Source organism: Parambassis ranga, chromosome 2 (assembly GCF_900634625.1).
Source record: "Parambassis ranga chromosome 2, fParRan2.1, whole genome shotgun sequence".
Lineage (NCBI taxonomy): Eukaryota > Metazoa > Chordata > Actinopteri > Ambassidae > Parambassis > Parambassis ranga.
Genome location: NC_041023.1, coordinates 40,664,253 through 40,692,120, shown reverse-complemented (window position 1 = coordinate 40,692,120; position 27,868 = coordinate 40,664,253). Strand labels below are relative to the sequence as shown.

At 43.7% G+C, this 27,868-nt stretch overlaps 1 protein-coding gene across 14 annotated transcripts; it reads left to right on the top strand.

The window, feature by feature from the left end:
* LOC114447415 (mitogen-activated protein kinase kinase kinase kinase 4-like) lies at positions 1-22,813 on the top strand. 14 transcript variants are annotated; one of them, XM_028423675.1, is made up of 33 exons: positions 1-258; positions 606-671; positions 7,305-7,361; positions 10,249-10,374; positions 10,483-10,593; positions 10,673-10,763; positions 10,845-10,975; positions 11,059-11,113; positions 11,192-11,270; positions 12,007-12,182; positions 12,266-12,338; positions 12,425-12,635; positions 12,726-12,887; positions 13,000-13,086; positions 13,354-13,806; positions 14,496-14,648; positions 14,948-15,223; positions 15,493-15,593; positions 15,703-15,830; positions 16,004-16,095; positions 16,203-16,211; positions 17,133-17,311; positions 17,418-17,547; positions 17,825-18,112; positions 18,915-19,032; positions 19,135-19,305; positions 19,387-19,530; positions 19,604-19,738; positions 19,833-19,933; positions 20,016-20,165; positions 20,245-20,404; positions 20,488-20,627; positions 20,706-22,813. In XM_028423675.1, exons 1-33 carry the CDS (start codon positions 202-204, stop codon positions 20,787-20,789), a joined length of 4,494 nt encoding a protein of 1,497 aa, XP_028279476.1. In that variant the 5' UTR covers positions 1-201; the 3' UTR covers positions 20,790-22,813. The 14 variants fall into 14 exon arrangements, with proteins under 14 accessions (XP_028279476.1, XP_028279493.1, XP_028279460.1 ...); XM_028423692.1 differs by having other exon boundaries at positions 15,703-15,842; positions 17,439-17,547; XM_028423659.1 differs by having other exon boundaries at positions 15,703-15,842.
* The last annotated feature ends 5,055 nt before the right edge of the window (positions 22,814-27,868 follow it).

Genomic DNA, 27,868 nt, shown 5'->3' with positions numbered 1-27,868 from the left:
AAGAGAGCGGACAGGGAGCCCCGCTGCTGCTGCTGCTGCCTCAACATGGAGTAGCGAGATCCCAACGTTTATAGCTAAAAAGCGGATCCCACGGAGAGGAACACCCGGCGATCTGTATTTAATCTACCATCCGAACTCTCCGCAAATGATACAGCAGCCATTTTTGTAAAAACAAAAGGAAGACCGGCTTTTATTTAAAAGATGGCGAACGACTCCCCAGCTAAAAGTCTAGTAGACATAGACTTGGCTTCATTGCGGGTGAGTGCCTCCGAACTGAGTTGATGTGTTTTTGTTGATGTAGCCTTTCTATCCTTTCTTTCACATAGCTCGATTTAACAGCCGCCTCACAGTCACACTGAAACATGCCAGTTTGATGCTGTTCTCTGTGTCTGATCTGGTTAAGAGAGCTGAAAATGACCGCTGAGCCATAGCGAGGTGTTGCCTGTGTCTGGTTTTCCTTTGTTCGAGATGCGTTTGGCACGTAGGGGTAGACCAGGGCGCAACAGCTGGCTCACAGTGGACAATGATGTTTATATATATATATTTTTTTAAAAAGCCTAACATTACTTCTTTTTTAAAAACTGTTTCTGTGTTTTTCTTTCCAGGATCCAGCTGGGATATTTGAGTTGGTGGAGGTAGTTGGAAATGGCACCTATGGACAAGTATACAAGGTTGGTTGGAGGCGCAGAGCATGGCCTGTCCTGTTTTTTACAGTGGAGTCTCAGCATAACCAATGTGTTTTTAAGTTAAGGAACAGAGCATTTTATAGACATGATATTTGGGATGGTAAAGTTGAAGGATGAAGGTGTTTTAACAACAATAGTGTGATTAGCAGCTGTTGTTATTGTTCAGCTGTGAGGTGTGTGTCAGACAGTCTGATGCATCGCCTATCTTACATTCCCTGTCTTACTAAAAAGTAGGTGAGGAGGCAAATGTGTATGTCACAATCCTACTGGCTGCTCCTTTATTTTCTAAACCTAATATAAATCAGTACTTTTTCCAGTTCAGTGGATGGGAATCCCACCACTTTAAGCCATCTGCTCTTGGTGTCACATTTCCCCTGATGAAAATTAACATTGCAATGTTGAAAGACATGACCAAGGAAGAGAAGCAGACTGTAGATGTCCATATTATAAAGAGAGTTCTTGCAGCTAGCTAATCAACCGAGGCTCCATTTTGTTTTCCTTGCTGCTATATGTTAAACATAGTTTACTAAGCCCAGCACAGACTGTAATAGGCTACTACTAGCAGCCTAGAAAAAAACATGTATCAATTTGCTTGTGCACTAAGCAACAAGCTAAGCTTAGTATTTAGTTCTGACAACCCACAGTGCTCCAGTGACCTGCATTCAAGTCCCCTCAGCACACTGAACTCCTGTGTCCCTAAAAAGCGTCTATGTGCATGTGATCTGTACACCTGAAATCAGTGCGAAGGGAAGGATGATGTGTGATGCTTGCGTGCTATCTTCCCACCAGATGGTTTTGAGCCGGTCATATGGGACAGAGAATTATGCTTCTCCCCCTTTTTTTGTCCCTTTAATCTCTCGCTCCATTCACTGTCCAATGCTAATTCTATTTGCTGCTGTGTGGGAATGGAGCTTGTGCAAGTAAGGGCTGTCAGATTAGCATGCAGTTGACACCAGTCATAAAACATTCTGCACGAGATAAGCCAAACGAAGTCATGGCTTACTGTTGCCCCACTGCTGGAGCTTTGCTGCAGTGGCTTCCTGTCGATCAGCTGTCGATCAGGGTACGCAGAAAGAGCATGTGGCCTGTGAGCATGTGCAGAGGGACTGTGTTGCTAGAGTGAAGGGAGGGTGGTGGTGGTGGTGGTGGGGGAGTGCAACTGGTAGAGGAGCAGCTGTCCAGTTCTAGACAGAACCTGCCCACCACTCTCACAAAGCTCAGCTTGTGTCCTCACTTATTTGGGTCTCTCAGTCCGTCAGTTAGGTCCACAGAAAGGAGGTGTTTGTCTGCAGCATTTCAAAGTCCAACCGACTGAATAATCACAACAGCCCCCCAACTGAAATGGGGTGGAGTTTCTTTTCCCTCTGAGGCCTTCTCTGCTTTGTCCAGAGCTCAGTCAGAGTTTGCAAGGCTCTTTTAGGTAACACAATGTGACCAAGCTTCTTTGATTTGTGTTGACTTTTGATTCCTTTGAGACAGTCTCTTTATACTCTTTAAAGTATTTAGTGTTATAGAAAAATGAACATGTGCGCTATGTTGCACAATATTATCCCTTAATTAAAGAACAGAGCTGTTCTGAGCTAAAATGCCATGTCAAGGTTCTTGTGGCCATGCTGCACTGCTGGATCTCGAGCTGCACTCTCTGCCAAGAGGGCAGCCGTTGCCTCTGGAGAGGTGCCAGATTACTTCTGAAGACACAGCAGTTTTTGACTGACAGTCATAATGAAAATTAAGTTAATGCACTTAACTTTGGCCTGCCGACTGATGGAAATGAAGCCTGGATCTATAAAGATTGAGAGCAGTAATAAAAAAACATAATTTGCAGCAGTGATCAGTTTGTAGTGTGGCTTTTCTTTTAGATTTTTATTGCTAAATACCCAGATTTACCTGCCACTAGCAATCTTGCAACCTCCATCAGCTCTGTGTAAACCAATCAGGCAAGGGTATGAATATAACAGACATTCATTTATATGTGAAAGTCCTGTGCTGCAGCTTTAAAATGCCACACATAAGGGCCTTCGTGAAGCACGTCAACAAGGGACAATGCCTTTGAATAGCCAGTAACTTGGAAGTATTAAACACAGTCTTGTTAGTTATTTTAAAATAATGCCTTGGTAGCCACAGTATTTCCACATACTGCACTCCACAAAGAGATTCTCACTGAGCCTCTTTCCTTCTTTATCAGTTGGAAGCGACCCAGCTGGCTTAGCAGACCTGCTCTGGTGCCCCTCTCTGGTTATAAGGATTAAAAAAAAGGGGGGGGGTTATGATAACATAGAAAATGATGTGATTCCTCAAATTGTGCGTGGTATGCATAGAAGATTCACTCTGCAGAATGGCCATATATAGTCAGACTTGGGGCACCAGTGCCTCTGCTGACCTGCCTGATATGCATCCACAGGGTGTGCCAAGGCTGTGTCCACCAGTCCATTTATACCACCATGTCCTTATAGCTCATGTGTGTTCATCCACTGGGTATAATTGATGCTGAATTGACAGGGTCCTAAACTGTACTTTATGCAACAGGGCCCGATCCCATTCTTTGTTCTCCACCCCTCAATCTAAGGGACAACCTCGCCCTTGATGACAGACTAAGAATCTACAGGGGGCTGGCTATGCCTGCTGGGCACTCAGGGTGGGATCTGCTACTGAGGAGGGAGTGATGGAAGCTCTAGTGCAAGCTGTTAAACACCTAGCACTGCCATATGGTGCTGGGCAAGACTGGCATTTACGTCAAATACTCAGTTATTGTTTTGTACGTGTTCAAAGTACCCTTTCCATTTTGCTGTTTTAATGTATATACTGTGTAAACTATACAACACACCAAGGTGACACAGGTAAATTAGTGTAAATGTTTAGGTATAATGTTCTGTAAACCGTTGGTGCTAAAACATTTGTGCCAATTAATTCTAATAAATACAGTAAATGTGAATCAGCCTACCTGTGGGGAGGGAGGAGGAGGTTGGAGGTGTCTGACCTCAGTGTAATCCTCATTGACTCTTATGCAGTCCTGTAACAGAGAAAAGACCTAATAGATTAGCCAACTGTAATAGATTAGCCAACTGTAAAGCATGACCTGATGCAGATTCTTAAAGTCAATTAATTTAAGAAGACAAATATTGATGGACACAATGGACAGATGTCAAATATCTTATCAAAGATTGGTGCCACAAGGCATGCAGGCTTTTCTCGTGCAGAGCTTCCCTGCAGGACTTTGTGACTTGCCCAATTAATGAGTTCTGTATAGAACTCATTGGTAAAGGTCTCTAGAGGCTGCCTACTGATTGGCTGTGTAGCTTTTAGGTCAGAGAGCGGGGGTGTTGAATGCCTCACCCACACTCCAACCAGGACGAGGGTGCTGTATTGTGTCAGGATTGTAGAGCTCAACTTCTCATACTCTGCATCCTCTCTCTGACACAATGTGTATCCATTTTGTAACCATCTCCCCCACAGTGACCCTCTCCCTAATGGGTGTCACAAGGCCTGCAATGACCGGCCACGCTGCCTGAACAAAACTTTCTGTGTCTCAGCATCTGCATGTGCCTTATTGAAGCATCTCATTAGCTGAGCGACGTTGAAATGAGACACAAAGACAGTTGGCTTGTTATCTCTTTAGTAAGGAAAGTGCTCCGCAATGCATTATTAATTTCCTTATTACTACTGCTACACTGTGATCAATAGACATTCTTCTGTGCTGTTATCCTCACGTTCAGCCCCTCAGCTTTCACCTCTGCTCTCTGCTTTCTCATCTTTTTCTGTGCCACTGACATCCTTAGTTCTCCTGGGAGTGCTGGGGTTGGAGGCAGCAGGGCCGAGGCTCTGTGTATGCGTGTGTGTGAGAATTGGGTCAGTGTGCTGGTATGCAGCAGCAGTATAAAGTGGAAGAGCCCAGATAAGCAGGGGCAAGACACAGGCTTGGATGTCATGTGCTGCTGCTTACTGCTGATTGATCAATTCTTTCTCTTATCTGATGTATTTTATGGGAGGTAAACCTAGCCTTGGCACCGTCTGAAGGTAGATTAATCCTGTGACTATCTGTTGCTTATTACCCATAACTCTACCACCAGCAAACACACACATGCTCTCAGTGAGTAGTGACCTTTTGAAGAACTAAACCGTGGCACCCAGCTGTTCTCTCCCTCTCTTGCTGTGTTATCTTTGTTTTGCACCAACATGGCTAGTTAAAAGGCATGTCATTTAATTTTGGCACTCTGCTGGTAAGATGACCCGGTTAGAAAGTCAGGCATGAACATGAAAATAGTGTGATTGATCTCACATGAATGTGAAAGAACAGATCCTCAGGATGCAGTGGAATTAGTGCTTGTGGAAACATGTGTACTCCCCCTTTGTCCACACAAGCTCTGTGGGCTGACCACTAACAATACTGCTGAGCATTACCGCTCACTTCTGCTAAGTGAAAATCCACCGTAAGACACGAATGACTGGTTTCCTGATAACCTATCTTACATATCTTCAACCGTTTTTATTTGTTTACATTACAAATGAAGCTCTAAACGTGATGTTAACACTGTGATAGGACTTGTGTTCTCTCTAAGTGGGCACAGATTCTACTTTATGCTTGTGAAATAATGGGAAAGTTCATATTCTACAAATCCTGTGTCAGCACTCAGTTTAAGAGCAGCCTTGCTTATTTACTCTCTCGAGTGAGATTTCTCCATAGCATTGTTAATTGAGCTCTCGCAGAGTACGTAGTGTATTTTGTGTTAGGCTAGATTTTTTTTAACTTAATGTCTCTGGCTCTAAAGGCAGTAAGTCATTCAGTGGTTTAGTGCTGAGCTGGAGGGAGGCCAGCAGCACATCTGGCCATGGTTAAGAGGAGATGTGATGGAGGAGTAGAGATGGAGGCCAGGGAGGGTTGAGTGATAGCTTAGTGCCTCAGATAACCCCTCCACAGCCACGCCTAGCTGAGAGCTTCAAGAGGCCCGCTAGGGCCTAGCTGTAGGCCTCCTGTGATTGAACCATGTCTCTTTCAGTGGTCCAGCAACAGGAGTTCAGCCCTGTGACTACATCTGAGAGTATCAGAGAGCTTAATGATAGTTCAAGTAACAGAAAACACCTGATTTTATTGAAGTTGAAAAACTTGTTTTAGCTTTATTCTAAATAATTTAGATGTAATCTACATCACATGGCTGTCATCTCTTTGTCATACCTCTTAGACTCAAAGATACCAGTCTAACATGAGTTGGGACAAGTCTGTAAAACTGCAGTAGAGTAACTTCTGGCAGCTTATTAGTCATGGTGAATATACTTGATCACTTCTGGACAACCTCCGCAGCAATTTTCATCCATGCTACACTCATGAGAGCAGATGTACAACTGATTAAAAACTGCTGGACACAGGGATTGTCACACTGCTATACTTATTTAAAATTCAGCCCAATTACGAAGCAAACATGGCTTTTTACACTGCTATACCACTCCACTTTAAAAGCTGCAGTCTCCAGAGCAGTGTGGACAGGAGGTGTAAACCTCACAGAATATATCTTTAATTTAAGGCAGAATAATGCGATGTGAGGTCCTGTGCAAAGTGGAAACTGAGCACTTCTCTCATTACTTGTGCGCTAATGATGTGCAACCCAGTTGTTTATGTGGTATCAAAATGTAATAATCCTGTGGCCTAGATAACCCCGTGTCCTCCCAGAAGCTGGGAAACATTTGGGTTTATTTGACCATAAATACTTAAGTCTTACAGAGAAGGAATGATAGAAACTACGTAACATGTTCCTATTCACACCTCCAAGCATTCATGTGAAACCACACATAAATAGTATTTATTATTATTTTAGCTATGATCATTTTGTAAAGATGTAGAGTGACAATAATGGTGGAGAAACGTTTGAGATAAACAGCGTTTACATTTCCTCAGTTTTAGTGCACTTGGGACAACTACTGAGTCTCTTAGCTGCTCCTGCATTAGCAGCTAGCTAATGGAAAGCTGATAGCGATAATATCAGCTTCTGTGTTGATTGTGCAATGACAACCCCTGCAATCAAAGTCATTGTAAAGTGTCCCTCTCCTGCTCAACAAACATAGGGGGCCCCTAAGCCTACATGGCTTTTATTGTCATAATCCATACAGTTTCAACTGAGTATGGAATGTACTGGCTAAGATGACGATGATAATGGTGGTGGCAGAGAGTTCATATGTGTGTCGTGATGGCCGTTTAGCTGCCTGTTGCTGCAATGATCAGCAGACAGTGTCATTGCAGTGTTGTCCCAGAGAGGAAGGGGAATGCCCATGTGGGCCTGCACCCAAAAATGTCCCATGTTTTATCTCCTCTCAGGGTCGAGTGGGGAGGGGGCGGGGGTGTAAAGGGGCCTCTATTTCAGTCCTTTGTTTATGTTAGGGGTAGCAGTAGGGTGTTAGGAGAGAATAGATGTCTGGGAATGTAGGGACTTTTTAGCTCATAAGTTCATCTGTAGTATGTACTGTAGATTTACATTGCCTGTAAATAGGACTGCAAGTATCTAATCTGTTTAATGTATGCAAAAATACAAGTATTTTAATTTTACATACCAGTTCACAACTTCCTAAATAAAAGTACAATCAATGTGTAATGTGAACGCTCACTTCTATTTTGTTTGTTGTTCTTCACAGGGACGACATGTCAAGACTGGACAGCTGGCTGCCATCAAGGTCATGGATGTCACGGAAGTAAGGCTAAACAATATGTTGTTACAGCAATGACATGGCATCAAGTAAGCACAGGCAGTAATAAACATGCCACAAAAACTGGAAAGTCATAAAGACATTTCTGCCAACATAAACCAGATAAATTGACGAGCTTGGTTTTTACTGTCAGACTATAAATAATATAATTTAGGCCGATTTTAGTGGTATTTAGTTTTCAGGTGCTTGTAATGCCTGGTTTTATACATGTCAGCTGCTAAGGTTTGGATGACTATTCCTACTTGAGAGGATTCATTTATTTTTTCTTCTGCCATTATTATATAAATAGCCTGGCTAATAGAAGTATCTGTAAACATTCTTTTGGATCTGATGTCTTAGTGATTTGAGGTTAGAGAAGAGAAAATGCCACACTCTGTAATGACTCCTCTCTACATAATAAACAGCAAAGGAAGGGTCGAGGCAACAGGATGCTTTCTGCGTGAATTGTGCCATTTAGCAGACAGCAGCCTGCCCTCAGTCCTGAGAGAACAACCACACATACACATATGCATTTTAGAGTGGCAGTGAAGGCCAGCAGGGCCAACCACCCACACAGACATCATAATGATGGAGGAATACAGGCGTAGTCGTGCCATTAGAAGGCTCTTTTGGGGCATTGTGGGGCCTTGTTAAATGGGTTACACATTGTGTTACAGAAGTGGATGTGGAGTATGAAAAGGCAGAGCAATAGTAGTTGTGGTGATTCTTTACACCACCATCTTAGCAGTGCCTCTCCAGGCCCACCCTTTTGTACAAATATGGCCCCAAAAAAAAACAAGATGGTGTCAACCATACCAAACATCTATACTTTATACTTTTTATTATACTTTATACTTCACCAACAAAGACACACCTACATATTGTGTAACCTGAAGCAGTGGTCATTGGTGTCTGGACAGACCTGGTGACACAGCTCCTATGCCCTGACTTGCCTGCTGCCACTCCTCATGTAAGCCTACGTCCAAATGAGTCAGAGTTACACGCTTGCCTCATTTATTATCTTGCCCAACTTTGTGTGTGACGGTACACTAGGTGTGTCTTCTTAACTTGCAGTAACTTATGTCACATTGTGAAATGCAGGTACCCCACTGAACCTGTTCAGCTACATTGTGCAAAAGGTACTGCAGTCTCAGTCTAATGTTGGCTTTAATTTGTTTTCCCAACCAGCATCATTCTGAGACTAAGATATCATTTTAATTACCTGCACACTGACTCTTCGGGTATTGTCACCACCACTGATGTGACAAAGCTGACTCACTGGTAGACCTTACACACTGATTTAAACTTGACTGTCTGGTACACACAGAACATACATTGAGATTTGGGGCTGTGCTGAACCAGTAAATGTATTACAACTTCCTTCGTTACCTGTTTATTACTACTGTTTATGTACTTGCACTCTTTTTGTCCTGACTGGAGCTTATCTATAAGAATACTGGTCACCCTGACCCACATTCTCTTCCCTGCACAAATCAACTAGTCCTCCCCTCATAATAAAAAAGGGTTGCCCTTCTAACATAAAGCTCCAATTCAGATTATGTGAAAATGATTTTTATAGTCCTCTGCTACAGTAGATAGAGACCTCTTGACAGTCAGGTTTATTTTTTGCAGTTTGCAAAAGAACATGGCCGACTAATCTGGTCTGTCTTTTCTGTTCCCGAGAGATTTACGAATTAGTTTGTAATGTTGTAGACATTAAATAAGCTTACGTTTAAATTTCTCTTAAAAAACATGTTCCAGCAAAAAGCATGAATATGTGACCTAATATCAAGGATTAAAAACGTCTTGTGTGTGTTGAGAGATGACATATTGTTCTATCCTCAGTCTTTCTGACACGCATCACCATATGATTGCCTGTCTTTCCCTCACCATGTGACTTGTGGCAGCGAGGCTTTCACATTCGGGAGTGTGATAATCCAACAGCTGCGCAGCAGAGAGGGGGTTGATGAGGAATGGAGGAATGGAGGAGGGGAGGGGGGTGCGCACAACAGAAAGGCTTACGTCAACTCAAAGCAAGTCATGCAGCAGCAGCGGCAGCAGCATGGCTGCCTGCATAGACGGCCTACTGCCATTTTACTATATGTGATGCATCCACACATAATATCACCTTTCCTCTGTACCAGGATGGTGATCTCCACTCACTGTATTATGCAGTTGTAATGCTGTTTCTGCACCTCCTGCTTACAGTGTATTTTCTATAGGAGCCATGCATCCAGAAAGCAAACCACTTGCAGGCTGAACTCGGCATGTGTTCAATTAGTGTGTCACTGTTAATCAATGTCAAGTTTTTACTGGGTGCAAGCCAGGGGTTTGCACTGCAGCTAGTTATGACCTTTTTGTGAAGGAGTAATAGTGGACAGGTTCATCTCTAAAGGTCATTCCACACAGAGATTAAACACTGTATGATTGCTGCATCTGTTAGGTAATTTATTTCACACTAAAACTCACCTATTTTCTTATTGCGGTTTTTGTATGATAAAGATTTTTTTCTGTTTCCTGTGCATCTGTAAAATAATCCTGCATCCAGTGTGCATGATAGTTACTGTCTTATTAAAGGTTCAAGGCATGGCTCTTAACTGTACTCTCCTACTCTAAACAAATATTATGTGTATATCTGACACACACGAGTACGTATACTTGTGTGTTTATTAACCACAAACAACAGACTCCTTTTGTTGGTGCAGTGGTGAAGTTCACCAGGGTGTTGTCACAGAGTTTAACCACAAGTATGAAAGTACTTAAAATTAAATGTCACTCATGGACAAATTATGAAGGATCAATGCCCATACAGTGATATTCATGTTTTATTGTATAGATTTTCAACTAGAAACACAACTCTTTGTTCAGTGTGTGCATGTTTTTATCTGTTCAGGATGAAGAGGAGGAAATTAAACTGGAGATTAATATGCTGAAGAAGTATTCCCACCACAGAAACATAGCCACCTACTATGGTGCTTTTATTAAGAAGAGCCCCCCAGGACATGATGACCAGCTATGGGTAAGTCCTCAGATCCAGCAAATTAAGGCTGAGGGGGACAAATATGTTGCGCCTTATAAATTCCTAATTTTTATTTAATATTAAAATGTTTTTATTGCTGTTTTGCAGTTGGTGATGGAATTCTGCGGTGCTGGTTCAATCACAGACCTGGTAAAAAACACTAAAGGGAACCAGCTCAAGGAAGACTGGATCGCCTACATCTCCAGGGAGATCCTTAGAGTGAGCTCCTCTCCTTTCCTAAATTACCTTCTCTATTATCCTTTGAATCTAATGCCATATATCTCTCTTCCCTCCTCAGGGTCTGGCCCACTTACATGCCCACCATGTCATCCACCGTGACATCAAGGGACAGAATGTGTTGCTGACCGAGAACGCAGAAGTTAAACTAGGTAAGCTGTTGTACAGCTATTGAAACAGAGTGCTGTTATCTGCAAACACACTTTACATCTCGCTCTTACCTTTCACCCCAGTCGACTTTGGCGTTAGTGCTCAGCTTGACCGCACTGTGGGCAGGAGGAACACCTTCATTGGCACTCCTTACTGGATGGCTCCTGAGGTCATTGCCTGTGACGAGAACCCAGATGCTACGTATGATTACAGAGTAAGATTTGCCAGAAAACTCACATGCTCTTAATTCTGTAAAGCAGGTGCATTTGCACTAAACCAATACTTCCTCTCTTTCAGAGCGATCTGTGGTCTTGTGGTATCACTGCAATCGAAATGGCTGAAGGAGCGCCACGTGAGTGACGTTTTATTCGTGGTTTTTGTGTTGGTTCAGTCTCTCGAATCCATAATTATACTGTGACTCCTCTTTCAGCACTTTGTGACATGCATCCCATGCGTGCACTCTTCCTTATTCCAAGGAACCCTCCACCTAGGCTCAAGTCTAAAAAATGGTAAGCAGTGTATTTCTCTCCTTTTCAATTCTGATTTACCCTAAAAATCTTGACTTATTAAGTTAGTTTATGATATTTTATGTATAGATTTCCTACTTGGCTTTTTTATGTTGTGCAATTTGATTTTTTTATCTTAGACCAGGCTGCTTCAGAGATTTAAATCTAAGACCCCTGGCTTTTCCTCTGTGTTCTGCTGCTGAGCTGAACATCTGTGGTACACCTGCTGTGGCAGGCTGAGCCTCTCCTGGCACACAGACATACACTCTGCAGCGCAGCACTGCAGAAACAACTCAAGACTTTTTCCTGATACATAGCTGGCTTGAAGGGTCGGATTATTTTTTTGTTTAAAAATTGTAAATTACACTGTTACTATTACATACTCTGATTGTATAAATGTGATTGTTTTGCTGTCATTTCAATTTGGAATATGCTTCTTAGCAACAGCAGGTGCCACAGTGTTGTGGATTTAACTGTCGCATGTTGCTTTCATGGTATATAAGAGGTGAAAGGTTCAGTGCTGCCTGTCCATGTGCATTACCCTCAGAGGAAAGAGGCTGTTGTGCTGGAGTGTGTTTCAGAGACAGAAAGGGAGGGTGTGTTGTTGGGGCTGATGGGTAATTTGGAATCGGATCTTGTTTGCAGAATTGTCTGTTTCACTTAGGATCCCTGTATGGCTGAAATATTTGTCTGGCTCTGACTGTAAATCACTTCCCTCCCTCCTCTACCATCACTACAGGTCCAAAAAGTTTTTTAGTTTTATTGAAAGCTGCCTGGTGAAGAACTACATGCAGCGCCCTCCGACAGAGCAGCTGCTGAAGCACCCCTTTATCCGAGACCAGCCCAATGAGAGGCAAGTCCGCATCCAGCTCAAAGACCACATTGACCGGACCAAGAAGAAGAGGGGCGAGAAAGGTGAGCCTGTCAACAGATAATCTCTTGTGTTCTCCTCGGTGTTTGCAGTGAGTGATTCTGAGGGTTTATTCTTCCATCTACAGATGAGACCGAGTATGAGTACAGTGGCAGTGAGGAGGAGGAAGAGGACCCCCCAGAGCAGGAAGGAGAGCCCAGGTATATACATATCCAAAAAGCTTCTTCACCTAAAGGCGCTTCAAATGGATTTCTGACTTTTCCCCCCAATTACTCTTGTCATCCAGCTCCATCGTCAACGTGCCTGGCGAGTCAACTCTGCGTCGTGACTTCATTCGTCTGCAGCAGGAGAACAAGGAGCGATCAGAGGCACTCCGTCACCAGCAGCTCCTCCAGGAGCAGCAACTCCGTGAGCAAGAGGAGTACAAACGCCAGCTGCTGGCTGAGAGGCAGAAACGCATTGAACAGCAGAAGGAGCAGAGAAGGCGTCTAGAAGAGGTAAGATTTTTTTTCCCCTGATGTAATCATATAGCCGAAAGTGTTGTTTGGTTTTTGGAAGGAACATTACATTTCTTACTTCCTCCACAGCAACAGCGCCGTGAACGTGAGATGAGGAGGCAACAGGAGCGGGAGCAGCGACGCCGTGAGCAGGAAGAGAAGAGGCGCATTGAAGAGATGGACCGAAGACGCAAAGAGGAAGAGGAACGTCGACGCGCTGAGGACGAGAAAAGAAGAAACGATCGTGAGCAGGTCAGTTCCTGGAGGCTCAGATATACTAACTCTGGAAATCTACTTGACTGAATTTACTAGTTGTGGTCAAATGGAAAAATCTGATCTACTGTTTGCTTTCCTGCTTTGACAGGAGTATATCAGACGCCAGCTGGAGGAGGAACAGCGGCACCTTGAGATGCTGCAGGAGCAGCTGCTCCGTGAGCAGGCCATGCTACTGGTCAGTCACACACACACACACACACACACACATTCTGAACAGCAAGTTAAAGTTTAAAGTTTTTTGATATTAAAAAAATGTCTGCAATGTCTGAAATTAGAGTTAAAAGGGCAATAAGACATTGCAATGTGAGTCAGAGTAAATGTATTTCTATGTAACCGTGTAAACCATGGGAAAGACTTTTTGTCAGACTAAGTTTGCCAGGTCAAAGCCCAGCTCCCCCCTCTCTTCTCGCCTTCCCTGAATCAACCGTGCACTCTGCAACAGGAGTTCAAGTGGAGGGAACTGGAAGAGCAGCGCAAAGCCGAGCGACTCCATAAGCGCCTGCAGCAGGAGCAGGCCTACCTGCTGTCACTGCAGCATGAATCCAAACAGCAGCCTGGTGAAAAGACCAAACTCCCCATTGAACATAGCAAACCTCCACAGACCTCTACTCTGCCCCCTGACAGAGCCCTCACCACAACCCCACATGCTCAGGTCCTTGACGCTACTGTGTCTGTAGTGAGAGGCGAGTCCTCCAGAGGCTCTCAGACGATCCCCTCAGACAGCACTACGTCCCAGACGATGGTACAAGAGGAGGCTGACTCTGATGAGGTCTTAAACTCCCCAAGCCCTACTCAGACTGAAACCCCCACTGACTCTAAACCTCCCCAGGTGGAAAGTTTGGAGCCTGACAGGCCCAGCGAGCCTGTCAGTCAACCTCCTCAGCCTATCAGAGAGGTGAACCTTCCTCCTCAGCTGTGTCTACCCTGCCGCCTGCTCTTTCCAGCTTCTTCTTGCTTGTCTTAACGCAGCCTCAGTGGCTATGTTGGGGAAAAAAAAATCACTCCTCTCTCAACAAGTCCTCGTTTTAATAAATCATATGGAGGGGTTAGGGTGGTAAACAAACAAAAAAAACGTCTCACAGCCAGTCTTGAATAAAACAGCTGTTCTCCTCCTTTTTCTCTCTTGACACTTATTCTCACTTGCACTGTTGCTAGTCTCCATGTCTACTAAAACCATTAGTGTGTGAGATCACTGAGCAGGCTGAACAAGAGAAAGAGAAATAAGAATGAAAAATAGGTTTAACCTCAAAGCAGAGAAGAAAAGACAAGAATTTCTCTTGATCTTGGATGGTCAAGCTAAGACATCTTCAGTATGGCTTTTTTGTCTCTTAATGTTTACAGACTGGGCCAGTGCATGTGGATGACTTATGAGGCCCAATACTAACATGCAAGGCACCAAAGCAGTGTCACCAAGAGTGCTGCTCCATGTCATTAAGTGATGTATTATTGTGAGTTCTCTGTGTCTGTATGGCTGCCTCAAACGGCTTCAAGCATGTTAAATATCAGGGTCACCTCCTTATTGTCAAATATAAGGTTTGGAAGACATTTTCCCAACCCTCACCCTTTGTCCTTCCCTCATGCCAGGCCGATGAGCGCTACCGAAAGAACATTCAGGGCTCCCCTCAGGCTGCCCCTCCTCCTAAGCAGCCCCCTCTGCCTCCCCGCTCCTCTGAACCATTCTCCAATGGCGGCTCCTCGTCCGAGGCCTCTGCCATGCATCGGCCCATGGAGCCTCAGGTAACTCCTTCTGCTCCCATACCTTTTCCTCATACTGACACACTCTTCGTCCTCTGTTCAGTTTGTGTAGGTAGATACTGTAATGTAAATTAATTCAGAACCTGAGAGAGATCTTGCTCTCTGTGTAATTATTTTTTTTTCTAAATGCTGAAATGTCCATTGTGGAGGAATATGTGCTTTCACATGCACATGTATGTGAAAAGCCACACACATCTTCCCTCATGTCTCACTGTGTTGTCTGTTTCCCTTCCTCCTCCTCCTCCTTCTCCCTTCCTTACCCCTTCCTTACCCCTGAAAAGGTCCAGTGGTCTCACCTGGCTGCTCTAAAAAGCAGCAACAGTGCTGCTCCCTCTCCTCCTCCTCCGCCTGTGGTTGCTCGCTCCCAGTCCTTCAGCGAGTCCGGTGGTGTGACTTCTAACTTTGCACAACTACACCTGCGCTCCCAGGACCCCCACCACCACCACCACCACCCATCGCCTGCCCGCACTGACCCCCAACCCCAACCTCCCCTCCACCACCCTCAGCCCCAGAGTAGGCTTGAACACCAGTCGAGCTGCGAGGAGGTCCCTCCAAAGGTAAGGAGCTGCTGAGGGCCACCCTTTCCCACCCATCTCCTCCTGACAGTCCTCTCATGTCACAGCACTTATCTCCTTCTCTGTGGTGTCGCTCATCACGAAACGCTGCAAACTTTGCATTTGTGGGTTAGCAAGTCTCAATAAATTGATCCAATTTTAACTATAGATAGCAAAAACTATAAAATAAACACATTACTCCAGTCTTAAATTGATGTTCATGTTTGTAATGTGTGTGTTTTTTACTTTACTTTGGAATCTGTCTCCTCCAGGTACCAGTGAGAACAACGTCCAGATCTCCTGTACTGTCACGCCGAGAGTCACCACTGCCAACACAACCCAGCAACCAAGCCGGACAGAGAGGAGCTGGCAGGTAAATAATAAAACCGTTGAAAGCTTGTAAAAGGCAATCATATGAACATTATACGTATAATTACTGTCAGATGAGAGAAAGTTGTAACATCTGTAAATGTTTGTGACAGTAACATGGAGCAGCGCCCTCTGTGGGACCGAGTGGAGAAGCTGCAGTCTCGGCCAGGCAGTGGCAGCTCCTCTGGCTCCTCAAACTCAAGCTCCCAGGCCAGTCCGGGAGAACGCTTCAGACCACGCTGTGAGTCCCCTGGTACCGTACATCTCACACACTTTACTAACGTCTACCAATTTTTAACATTAGTATGCAATCCTTGCTGTGCTGTTTTACATAGGCAATTAAAGGACCTTTCTGAAGCTGCTGGCCCAGTTCTGTTCTCTATCACTAATGTGGTTTCCTTTATTTCTACAAAGCTTCCTCCAAATCTGAAGGATCACCTCTGCAGCGGCCTGAAAACGTTCCCAAAAAGCAAGATGAAAAGAACCTCAGGCCCACTCGTCCAGCTGTAAGTCCACAGAACTAAAGTGCTCTTTAATCCTGAAGGAGTGAAAACTGTTGCTTACCACTTTCCCCTATTTTCTACTTCACGTGAATCCAATGGTTCCTGCTTAGGGTGATGTGGTAAGCTCCTTAAATGAGATTATAGGATCCCATCTCTGCTATGCTTGCACTATTGCCCGTCATTGCACTAATATGATGAAAATTGTGATAACAGAAGTTTGCTCCCCTGTCGGGATATTTCATTAGGGCCTGAGCACCGAACATGCATGGAACACAATTAACATTTCCTATCTTGTGCTACAAGAAATGCTACTTTGAAGGCATTGCCATAATCAAAGAGTCACCAAGCTGAAATTCATCCCCTATGAAAAATGTTCAATACTGCCACAAATGGGTGTGGCAACTGACTCAGCAGCGCCCCCCGAAATGACTCCCAGGTCCCTGTTTGACCTACATGCATTAATTTAGAACATGTGTAACATGTGTGAAGGTCTGTTAGAGAAATCTACCTAAAGCAACAGCAAAAATTCTTTATCATTTTTTAAAGAAAAAAATTAGCAGCGTCCATATTATGTAATTTTTAATGAAACAAAATCACTATTTTTCACTACCTTCTGCCAGCTGCTAGGGTGTGAGTGCCTAATCAATGCTGCTTGCAGCTTCAATTATGCTTCTGTTGTCATTGCCTATTACTGGTCTGCACACTCCTGCTTACCATCAACATGTGGCCTAAGCCTGGATTTGAATGTGACCACATTTGAATGCAAACATACTTGAATGCAAACACACTTCCGTTTCCTTGTATTTGTCAGAAAGGCTCATAATCTCACATGGCTCAGCTGTTGGATAAAGTGTGGCCTACTTGCTTTGTGCAACATTTCAGGGAAGAGTCCCTCCTCCCTTTATTTTCACTACACTGCTTTACTATAAAATTGCAGATTAAAAGGCAGACATTAAAAGCAAAGAATAAGTGAGGAGGGATTGCTTCAATGATTCTTTCTTTTGTGCAACAAAATCAAACTCCCTTACTGCTCCTTTCAGGACCTGACTGCTCTGGCTAAGGAGCTCCGTGCAGTTGATGATGTACGGCCTCCCCACAAAGTAACGGACTACTCCTCCTCAAGTGACGAGTCAGGCACCACAGATGAAGACGAAGATGAAGAAGTGGACCAGGAGGCAGGAGAAGAGTCCACCTCTGGAGCTGAGGAATCTAGAGCCGGGTAGGTCCAAATGTCTGATGCACCACAGCTTCATTGTTACAGTTGTCAAAGTGTTGCATGGCTTTCCTGCATGGCTGTTAACACTGGTCTGGTTATGGGACATCAGATATTCCCATGGCTTCTACAGGAAGCTGAGTAATGGAGAAACAGAGTCTGCTAAGACCATGCTGGTGGAAGACTCGGAGAGCGAACAGGCCTCTACGCCTTCCAAGGATGGAACACTTGTCATTAGACAGGTAAGATGAAGAGATGCCAGTTTGAAGTAGCTTCCAGAAACACTTGTATAAAATTGATTCTAAGATTGAGTCTAAAATTCTATTCTGTGAGTATATATTCATTCATTTACCGCCATCTCCATGTTTAGACTTTCATGTTTAGCTTCCATTGCAGAAGTAATCTCTCAATCTGAGAATATAAGTCTCTAAAATGAGGGTAAATAATGACACAAAGCAGCTCCTCCTCCTCCTCTTCACCTGCTTGCTCAAGCCCAAGTGTGCCTATTCTTGCTTCCAGAGCACAGCTGACATAAAACGGTTGGTCAGTCTCGCGTCTTCCTCCTCTTCCTCGGCTGGCTCTGGTCAGCTACTGCACCACGGCCTTCCAGAGAAAAACGGCTATGCTGCCCTCATACACCACCTACCAGACCTTATCCAGCAGAGCCATCACCCCCCTTCCTCTTCAACAACCATCCCTCCCTCCACCTCCTCCTCCTCTTCTTCCTCCTCCTTCCCTTCATCATCTAGCCATGCCAGTCCCGCAATGTCCCCACTGATCTCTTTGGACCAGCTCACTGGCATAGAGGTATGTCACCCTCACATCACTAAGGCAGACAACTGAGGAATGGACAGAGTGGTGTGCAGATTTGAGTTGTGTAGCATTTGTAATTTTGTCTCATAATTCCAAACAAGATTTGGGTTAATACTGACTGAATACTGAAAGTATTTTATCCCCAAATCTGTACTTACCAACTGTCCAGTCCTTGATTGTTGGTCCAAGCCTCTATCCTGCCCCCCCAACCCCACACCCACCCCTCCTTCTCATCCTCTTCCTCCTCCTTCACTCTGGCTCTCCTCTGCCCTCTGCTGACTTGGCTGGCACCTGGTTTGAATCTTCTGAGTTGCTTCACCCTCTCACACTGCACTGCATCGCTGCTAACACTGGTGCCTCCTGGTGGTACAACATAACAAGATAGCATGGAGGAAACTTTAACAGGAGCTTCTTGTAATTTAACAACACATTTTAACAAGACTTCGCAGTATAGCCACTTCATTGTAGCAGTGTGTTGTGATGGCATGTCTGGTGTGATGAAACGGGTGAAGACTAACCGTCTTGGGTGTTGGAAGAAACCTTAGAAACCTTTTCTATCTGTAGCACAGATAGAAAAGGGCACTCTTCACAACACCATGTTTGGATCATTTCACCTTTCACATTACTATTTGTTGCACATTTTTGCTTCTCTCCTCTAAAATTTTCCATCCTTGCCAGCTTCAGAACAACTAACACCATCTTTACACTTTTTATGGGCTCCCAGAGGTGTTGCAGTTGTCTCCTCACTTTTAATTTAAAACACTCACACTTGATAAATGTCTAATATCTCTTTCAGTCCCAGTCAGAGAGCAACTCCATGTCTAAACACAAGTCTTCCTCTTCGTTCACTCCCTTCATCGACCCACGCCTTCTCCAGATATCTCCATCCAGCGGCAGCTCCCTCAACAACATGGGTATATCACACTGAAATTAACACATAAGCGCTAAAAAAGGAGATTGACTCTTTTCATGTTGGCATTAACAGTGTTTTCTTCTTTCTTTGTTTTCTCCTCCAGCTGGATTTGGGCAAGATGGACGCCTGGTAGACCCACTGAGGTCCGACCCATCCCGTAAAGGTTCAGTCGTCAACGTGAACCCAGTCAACACGCGTCCACCAAGTGACACTCCAGAAATCCGCAAATACAAGAAGAGGTTCAACTCAGAGATCCTTTGTGCGGCACTCTGGGGTACGTAAATGTGAGAGTATGTTGTTTATTTTTCCCTCTGCCTGTGAAAGCTCTGCTAATGTTTGCTTTTGCCTGTTTCAGGAGTGAATCTGCTGGTAGGGACAGAGAGTGGGCTGATGCTGCTAGATCGAAGCGGTCAGGGTAAGGTCTACCCCCTGATCAACCGACGGCGCATCCAGCAGATGGACGTCCTGGAGGGGCTTAATGTCCTGGTAACCATATCAGGTAAAGTACACGTCCTGACCAAAAGTTCTTTCCTTTTCTTGCCAGCCTTTTAATCACACTCCACCTCCTGCAGGTAAAAAGAACAAGCTGAGGGTGTATTACCTGTCATGGCTCAGAAACAAGATTTTGCACAATGACCCTGAGGTAGAAAAGAAGCAGGGTTGGGTTAATGTGGGCGATCTGGAGGGCTGCGTCCACTACAAAGTTGGTACGTTTCTGAATACATCTGTGATTCCTGGAGCTTTGATGTTCATGTACATAAAAGAGACCATATCATCACTGACTTATTCTGTTCATTGCAGTGAAGTACGAGAGGATTAAATTCTTGGTGCTGGCCTTGAAGAATGCTGTGGAGGTTTATGCTTGGGCACCTAAACCCTACCACAAATTCATGGCCTTTAAGGTAAGCACAGATGGAGTCATGAGAACTTTTTACTGATGTTCTTGTTTACCTGTCTAACTGTTGGTTTTGTGTTCGGCCTTAGTCTTTTGGTGACCTTGCGCACAAGCCTCTGCTGGTGGACCTGACAGTGGAGGAGGGTCAGAGGTTGAAGGTCATCTATGGCTCCTGCTCAGGATTTCACGCTGTGGACGTGGACTCTGGTGCCGTCTACGACATCTACCTTCCCACACACGTATGTTTGCCGTTGCAGAGTATGATCATACATCACTCTCAGGCTCTCCTAACCCTTCTTCCATTTACTCTCTTTTCAGATACAGACTAGCATTCAGTGCCATGCCATCATCATCCTGCCCAACACTGATGGCATTGAGCTGCTGTTGTGTTATGAGGATGAGGGTGTCTACGTCAACACCTACGGACGCATCACCAAAGATGTGGTGCTGCAGTGGGGAGAAATGCCAACTTCAGTGGGTAAGTGGGGAAAAAAAGAGATGGCAGTCTGACTCCTTTAAACATTTGCAGTAGACCATGATGTTGATACCTTTTCTGCACAGCCTACATTAGGTCAAACCAGATCATGGGCTGGGGTGAGAAGGCCATAGAGATCCGCTCAGTGGAGACGGGTCATCTGGACGGCGTCTTCATGCACAAGAGAGCCCAGAGACTTAAGTTCCTGTGTGAGAGGAATGACAAGGTGAGGATATAGTTCTAGTATCCACTCTGTTAGTAAGAATAAGATGTAAATTTAAGCTAATTTGTTGTTATTTGTCAGGTTTTCTTCGCCTCTGTGCGTCAAGGAGGAGCTAGCCAAGTCTATTTCATGACCCTGGGGCGCACATCCCTCATGAGCTGGTAGACGGCCTCTCAGAACCTCAGCCAATGCGACAACCCTACCTATCAGTGACCAACAGATCACAATTGTGACTAAGACCAACACGATGAACAAGAGCCTTGAGCTGGAGAAGCGTTTCTGCAGAGCGAGCGCTTTATTTTATTTGCTCAAATAACAGCACACGGAATTGGACTGTAATCATGACAGGAAGCAGGGAGAAGGATGTGTGTTTGTGGGGGGGGTTGTAACTACCACAGAAACCCCACCCAGATTTTTTGCCACTCCACCCTTCGAGCCAGTTACCTCCTCATCTGCTGACAGATGCGATATCTGTTGAATCTTTGTGTCATAGTTAAACTTGCCGTCTTGTATGTGAATGACAAAAAACATGTTCGTCTGGAGGGCCGCAAAAAGGCGGCTATTGCTGTATATCGAGGAAGGCAAATACTGTAATACTGTACGTGCCACACCTTCAGCGTAGCTGTTTATAGCTGTGTTTAGTCCCAGGTCCTGTTCAGGTAAAATGATTTTCCACCTTTGTAGATTGCCACATCAAGCATGTGATAGCAACACTTAAATCCACACCCACAGTTCTCCGCCTTTAAATGATGCTTGACCAAGATCTGCATCTTCACTTTTTTGCCTTCACCTTCTTGAAGTGAAGTTTTTTACGGGACCTTCTTGTTATATCCATTAAATACAGGGTACTGTATATCCACTTGTACATAATGTACTAACTCACAGGTTAACCCTTTGCCTCATGTGCTGTAGATTATGTCGGACAGAAGTAGCCCTGGTGATGACAGCATGATGCTTATTAACAAAATCAGTCGCAGTTTTTTTTATACACTGTATATTTGATATGTGACTTGCTGCACATGGATAAAGAACGCACCCATAGATGAGCTTTAAAGGAAAAATCCACCCAATTTAAGCATCAGGTTTTCTACATGGTCAGCTGGATATTTCTAGACCTGAAAATCAGAAGTTTTAAATGTGGATTTTTCCTTCAGCATTGATTATATGTAGGGATAGGATAAACTGTGAATTAGCAGGTGGCCGTTAAGGTAGCATGGAGGCTGGTGTGCAGATGTGACAGTAAGGGAACAAGGACAGTGTGTATTCCACCCCAAGGAAGGAAATGAGGATCAGCTGATTGTCAACAATCGTGTATGTTGAAGGAGACTTGGTTGCCTTAGAATGGTAAAACTCCTCAAAATCCACAACTTGATCATATAGACATGCTTCTTTAACTGAAGTCCATCACAGAACTATATATTTTATTACTTTGTCTTGGTTCCTTGTGTGTCCTCTGAAACCCACACTACAAGATTAGACAGAATCCATCCATCCAGCAAACATATGAATGAGAAAACCCAAGACTCATGGAATTTTTAAGGTGGTGCCTTCGCCATGTGAGGGAGATGAGATGCTTTCACTGTCTCATGTGTGAAAAGCAAAGGCAAAAAATAAACCCACACATTCTAATAGCAGTGTTAAAACCACTTCAGACGACATGACATATTTTTAACTCAGTTTTTAAGTCTTGTTTCTGCAATTTTTTATTATTACGTAACCCTTCAGATATACCTGCAGTGGTTTTTAAATTGTTATGCACACCTTATGTTCAAAATGTTTACAGAAGCAATTGTTTTGTTAAACCGATGTGCATCAATATGAATATTTATGGTTTATTTTGAGGACAGATTTTTCCCTGTTTTTTTTGTATTTTGTATTACTCCCCCTTTTTGTACTATCATTTAGACATTTGTGTACAGGAATAATCAATTCTTGCTCACTTTACACAAGTGTCATTTCACTGATATCCTCTACAATCCTGTGTAGTGCACAGTGTGTGCCCCTGGCTTTGTGGCTGCATGGATTAAATGTTTTCTATGACCCAGGTGCCAGGTGACATGTTTCCCCCTCTCTGCCATGTCTCTAATTTATGTCCTCTGTGTGTACTATGGGAATTACTGTATTTTCCTGAAGGTCTGGTTTTGTTTTGTTTTGTTTTTTGAAAAAATTGAATAAAATCAGATGTAATTTACAATTCTGTGTCATTCTTTGGCCAAATCTAATTATGATTTAATATTTAAAGTACTTGTCTTACTTTCATTTCTCTGCTTTTCAAAGCAAACCTCCACCTCTCCAGCTGTTCCTCCACCTCCTCTCTGCTCTCACTACAGATCACAATGTAATTTGCAAACATCATTGTCCCAATAAACCGATTCAATACCCTTAAAAACCTGTTCTATTTATAACCTCAAACAATTTAAACTTAAACACAACCCACATTTTTGCATGTTAAAAAAGCACAATATTTCAAATGAAGTATAAAGTAATGCAAGAAACACTTACGTGATTTACTGCAGTCACATCATCCAGTCTTGAAAACTAAAATAAAAAGAAAAATATTATATAATGGAGTAAACAATTAGTAAATCCTTTTCAAGGCTGCACAAATAATTGCCAGTATAACATTGCACCACAAGATGGCGCCGTTGCATAATCTCACCGCCCATCCCGCTTCAGACAAAAAAAATACAAAAGTTAAATATAATTAGCTATAACTTCCGGCTACACTAAACACTAAAACACTAAACACTAAAATATCCACACATGTTTGTTGGATAATGCCAAGGCGCACATTTTATTTTGAAACAGCGACAGAGCGGAAGTGGCCTGCTTACTCTGCAACCTGACGCAGTTCGGCTGGGTCACGCTGCAATCCAGCTGGATGTTTTGCGTCGCCAGTAAATAATGGGAGCGTTCGGTAAACGCGAAACCCGTCGTGCGGCTCCAGCGGCAGCCCTGACCCGGTGAGTATACGCTGATAGCGCCAGCCGAGTTGTGTCGGAGGAGCCGCAGGTTGGTGCGGGTGAAAGCTGCAGAGAGGTCGTGACGGTGTTGGTTTGCAGTGACCGTGCACGCCCCTGCGCACTCCCCCTCTTAACATTCACTGTGTAATTTTTGTAGACAGGTGGAGCTCCTTCAACAGGCCTGAAAGATTCAAGTGTTTTCAAAAATGCAGAGAGGCAGTTGGGGTGTTGGGGAGTTGGGGAGAAGAAGGCCTGAGCCAAACAAAGCATGCACAATTGGTTTTCTGTTGAGATTCATGATGGATCAGACCTAGACTAGTGGCTGTCTTCCCTTACTGACAGCTGTAGGATTGCTACACCTCTATGAGGAACAGACCAGCTGCACTTTAAGGCGTTTTGATGGACAGAGGGGGGTTATGATGTGAGCCCAAACCAAACAGCTGCCCACATCCCATGAGGCTTTTTTTCATCCTCTTCCTTTCGTTTTATAATCTCTGCTGGCTACAAAATAAAGTGTGGATTTTAACTTTTAACCTGCAGAGTTTAAGGGTTTATTTGACCAAAATAATGCATCTCATTACATATGTGTGCTAGTTAGTAAATTTTTTATGAATATTGAGGACACTTTAATCTAAAATTCTGACTTTATTTTCCAATAATTTTGACCAAAATTTCAGGCTTTGAGTGTTAAGTTAGAACTCACAGATTCAAGATTCAAGACGTTTATTGTCATATGCACAGTGTAAATTCTAAATTTGGATTTACACTGATCCTTCTCTGTAAGAGCTGGTGAGTACCAGCCAGGCATGATGTCCTAACCTGCATGTGTGGGGTGGAAGTGCACACATTAGAAGACAGGTCAGCAAGGTCATATGGGCAGAATGGCCTCCTATTGCTTGAATATGTTGGTTTAAGCACTGCAAAATCCCCTGTAACAATTTCTATCTAAGCCAAACTTTCACTAATTGCAGCATCTCAGTGCATTTTATTTAGTTTTAACTATAACAGACTGATATTTTAGCTTGTTAGAAACAAAGAAAAAAAAATCACGAAAGGGGATAATACTTGTTTCTGGTGCAGTTGTTGGGAGCAACACACCTGTTTGTTAGGACAGATGGCCAGTGTGTGTGATTGTATAATGTACATTGGGTCAGCTGTTGTATTTTTCCCCACCACCCTTATCTGACTCTGCAAGCTGACTCAGTACACATTCTTATTTAATCAGGCAGCTGTTCCCCTGTTGAGCCACTAAAGCTGAAAGAACACTTATTTTACTTGGCGAGTGGACAGAAAACACACGCATGGCTTTCTGCTGCTTGTGATTACAGGCTGACCTGCTGCCAAAATAAACGTTGTTGTTGTTATTACAAACTTCATGGCAAGATTACAATCATATTACAACCATTGATTTTAATCATTCAGTAAAACTATTGGTGGAAAGTAAGTACTGTTTAAGTCACTTAAACAAAACCAAACATTTGGTGGCTCCTAAATACTAACATCTAGCTCATATTATTATGAAACTGGATTTTGATTTTGCCATATTTGCCTGGCAAATATTTGTCACAATAAACCACAACAAAGCGCAGACATTTCTGTCATTGACACTAACAACTTTAACGGTTCCTATGCAAAGAAACTGGTCTCAACATGGTCACTAATGCACATTAAATAATATTAAAACAAACACTGAGACTCACTAATGTGTCTATAAAAACAGACGCAACAACACAAAAGTTACCGCGTCGACACTGCGCAGTATTTAGCGTGTGAACCGTTAGCCGCTAAGCTAGCTAGCCAGATTTCCGTTTTTTTTCTGCTAAACAGTACAATATTCTATTACTTACAGCTTTTCTGCGACCTTTTCGTGGCCGTTATGTCACCATGATAGGGGAAGTTCAAACTACCCCCGTCTTCATTACTTAATTTGAAGCAATTAATTTAATTTCACACAGCTGTGGTCGTTAGCATAATGTCTCTTCCTGTAACTGCGTCATAGTGCTACGTTACCTGACGTGATGTACGTATTAACGGCGTTGAGATATTACAAAATAAGAGAAGGGAAGTTCCGGGAGTCCCCATCTATCACCTACATATAATTTAAACAAATATGTTATACTGTATTAATAATATTATTTTAACGTTATTGTTAATTGGGATTGACTCTTGGTGGTAGCCTAGCAGCCATAAGAGGAACTGAAGGTTTTAGCATTTATCCTTATAATTGATATAATGAAAAAATATGAATTATTTTGTCTATTATGTTTCAAGGTTTGCTTCTAAATCCCATAAAAGACAGAAAGCAAAGATTAGTGCTTCCGAGTCATCTGCCCCTAAGTGTGCCACAACAATGCAGAACAGCTCCCCTCCTCATACTCTTTGGGACATAAAACTTTTTGATGTCCCTCACCACCCTACACTTGTCCTTTCTCCTTTTCAATCCAGCCACACTCTCCTCTTTCCTCTTGCACTCTCTTAAAGGTTCTGCTAGTCATTCAGTCAGCCTCAGTCCTTTCTCTTTGTTGAATCCCCCCCTCCCCTTCACCACAAAACAAAGGGCAGAGAGTGACTATGGCACTCTGTGGCCAGGTGTTCTCAATTGCTGCCCCAGGCAGTAATAGCACCAGCCCTCACATTGCAGCTGCCCTCCTCAGCCTCCCATTGTGTTGCTCTATTGTTCAGCCACCCACCCCTCGTTGATTCATTGGCCACACAGGGGAAGCCCTTTCAGGCCGAGGAGAGGAGTGTGTGTGCCTGTCTGTGTGTGTGTGTGTGTGTGTGTGTGTGTGCTAATGCACGTTGAATACGCGTGCCTTGGGGAAACTGGGTGTTGCAGGCATCTGCCCACGGCCACTCCCCTCTTCCTCCAGCTCGCCTCTGTGCCTCATTGTAGGGCCGCTGCACTCTGATTGGTGGTTAAGCAGCCACTCTAAGCGAGGGAATGGCAGACATTGTTGGTCCATCTGTTCTGCCACTCATTGTCCAACTTCCCTGTTCCTGTTGAGGAATAAACAGACAGCTCTGAGGGACAGTCAGAAGAGAGAGGGCTAGAGCTGTGCTCATACCTGAAGCAAAGATAAGCCTCGGATCTAGCTGCTGTGGAACTCTGGGACTTTGCTGTGTTTTCTCATCTGCTTTTTAAAGATTTAAACATGGGGAAATGATCTAATTCAATTGTTCATTGTCTGTGGGTCTTTGGTAAGTGTGGCCTTTATTCTAAAAATATACTTTTATAGCTTCCTATAAAATAGAAAAAGGGCACTTTTGTAGCTGGACTGATCTTTGGCTTTGAAAAGCAGCTTTATTTTTATTACTCTTGTTTCACTAACACTTCTGATATGATGCAGAGGGCCAGAGCCACAGCAGTGTTACCAGCATAACAGGTTGCTTTTTCACAGCCAGAGGGAGCATCACAGTAATTTTCCTAAGAACAGACCTAAATACTTAACTTGATCGCCTGAAGTTTAGGCTGGAGTCATGTGAAGTTTGTAAGGAAGTGTTGACATTAAAAATGAGAAGTTGATATGGAGGGTGATGCTTCAGAGGGAGGTGGAAAGTGTAGTCAGTAGGTGTAGTCAGCTTTCACATGTCACTTGTGTGTTGCTGCGTCTTTCTTCTGTTAGAGACGGAGGTGTGTGTGTGTGTGGAGGGGATACCAGTTGCAAGTACCGCTCAGCAGACATCTGTTGTCCTGGTGCTGGTGGGGGTAGCCTGGCACGCCGTCTAGTCAATGCCCCCCACCCCCCTTCTTCTTCTTTTTTTTTTTGACAATAACTTTGCCATGTTGTGCATGTAGCCACCCCCCACTCCTTCCTGTGTAGTCCTGTGCTCCACCCCAAACCCTCACACAGACTTGCACAAAGCTCTCACATACAAAGCGCTGTAAGGACTTTGTTATTATTCATTACTGCCTCCATCAAAGCCAGCAGTGCTGCTGCTGAGTGTGTTTGTGGCCGCGGATGTTTAAAAGATGCAGCCACTGAGCCTGGTGAGGGTGTGATGAGGTCACCTTCTTGCTACCGTTGGTCTGTTCAAACTGGGTCTGGTTTGAGGCCACACTGGTAGATTCCTAAAATCCCAAAGGGACTCTGATTAACAGGGGCCAGATTTTCAATGTATAGCAGCTCAGACAACAGGATTGTAATTATGTGAGTAGCTTGAACTTTAAACTAATAGCAGAATAATTGATAAAAATGAGATGCATCAGGGTCTGTCAAGTTTCTTTAAGTGAATATTATCTCATTGTACATTGCATTTATATTATGTAAGTACTATAAACAT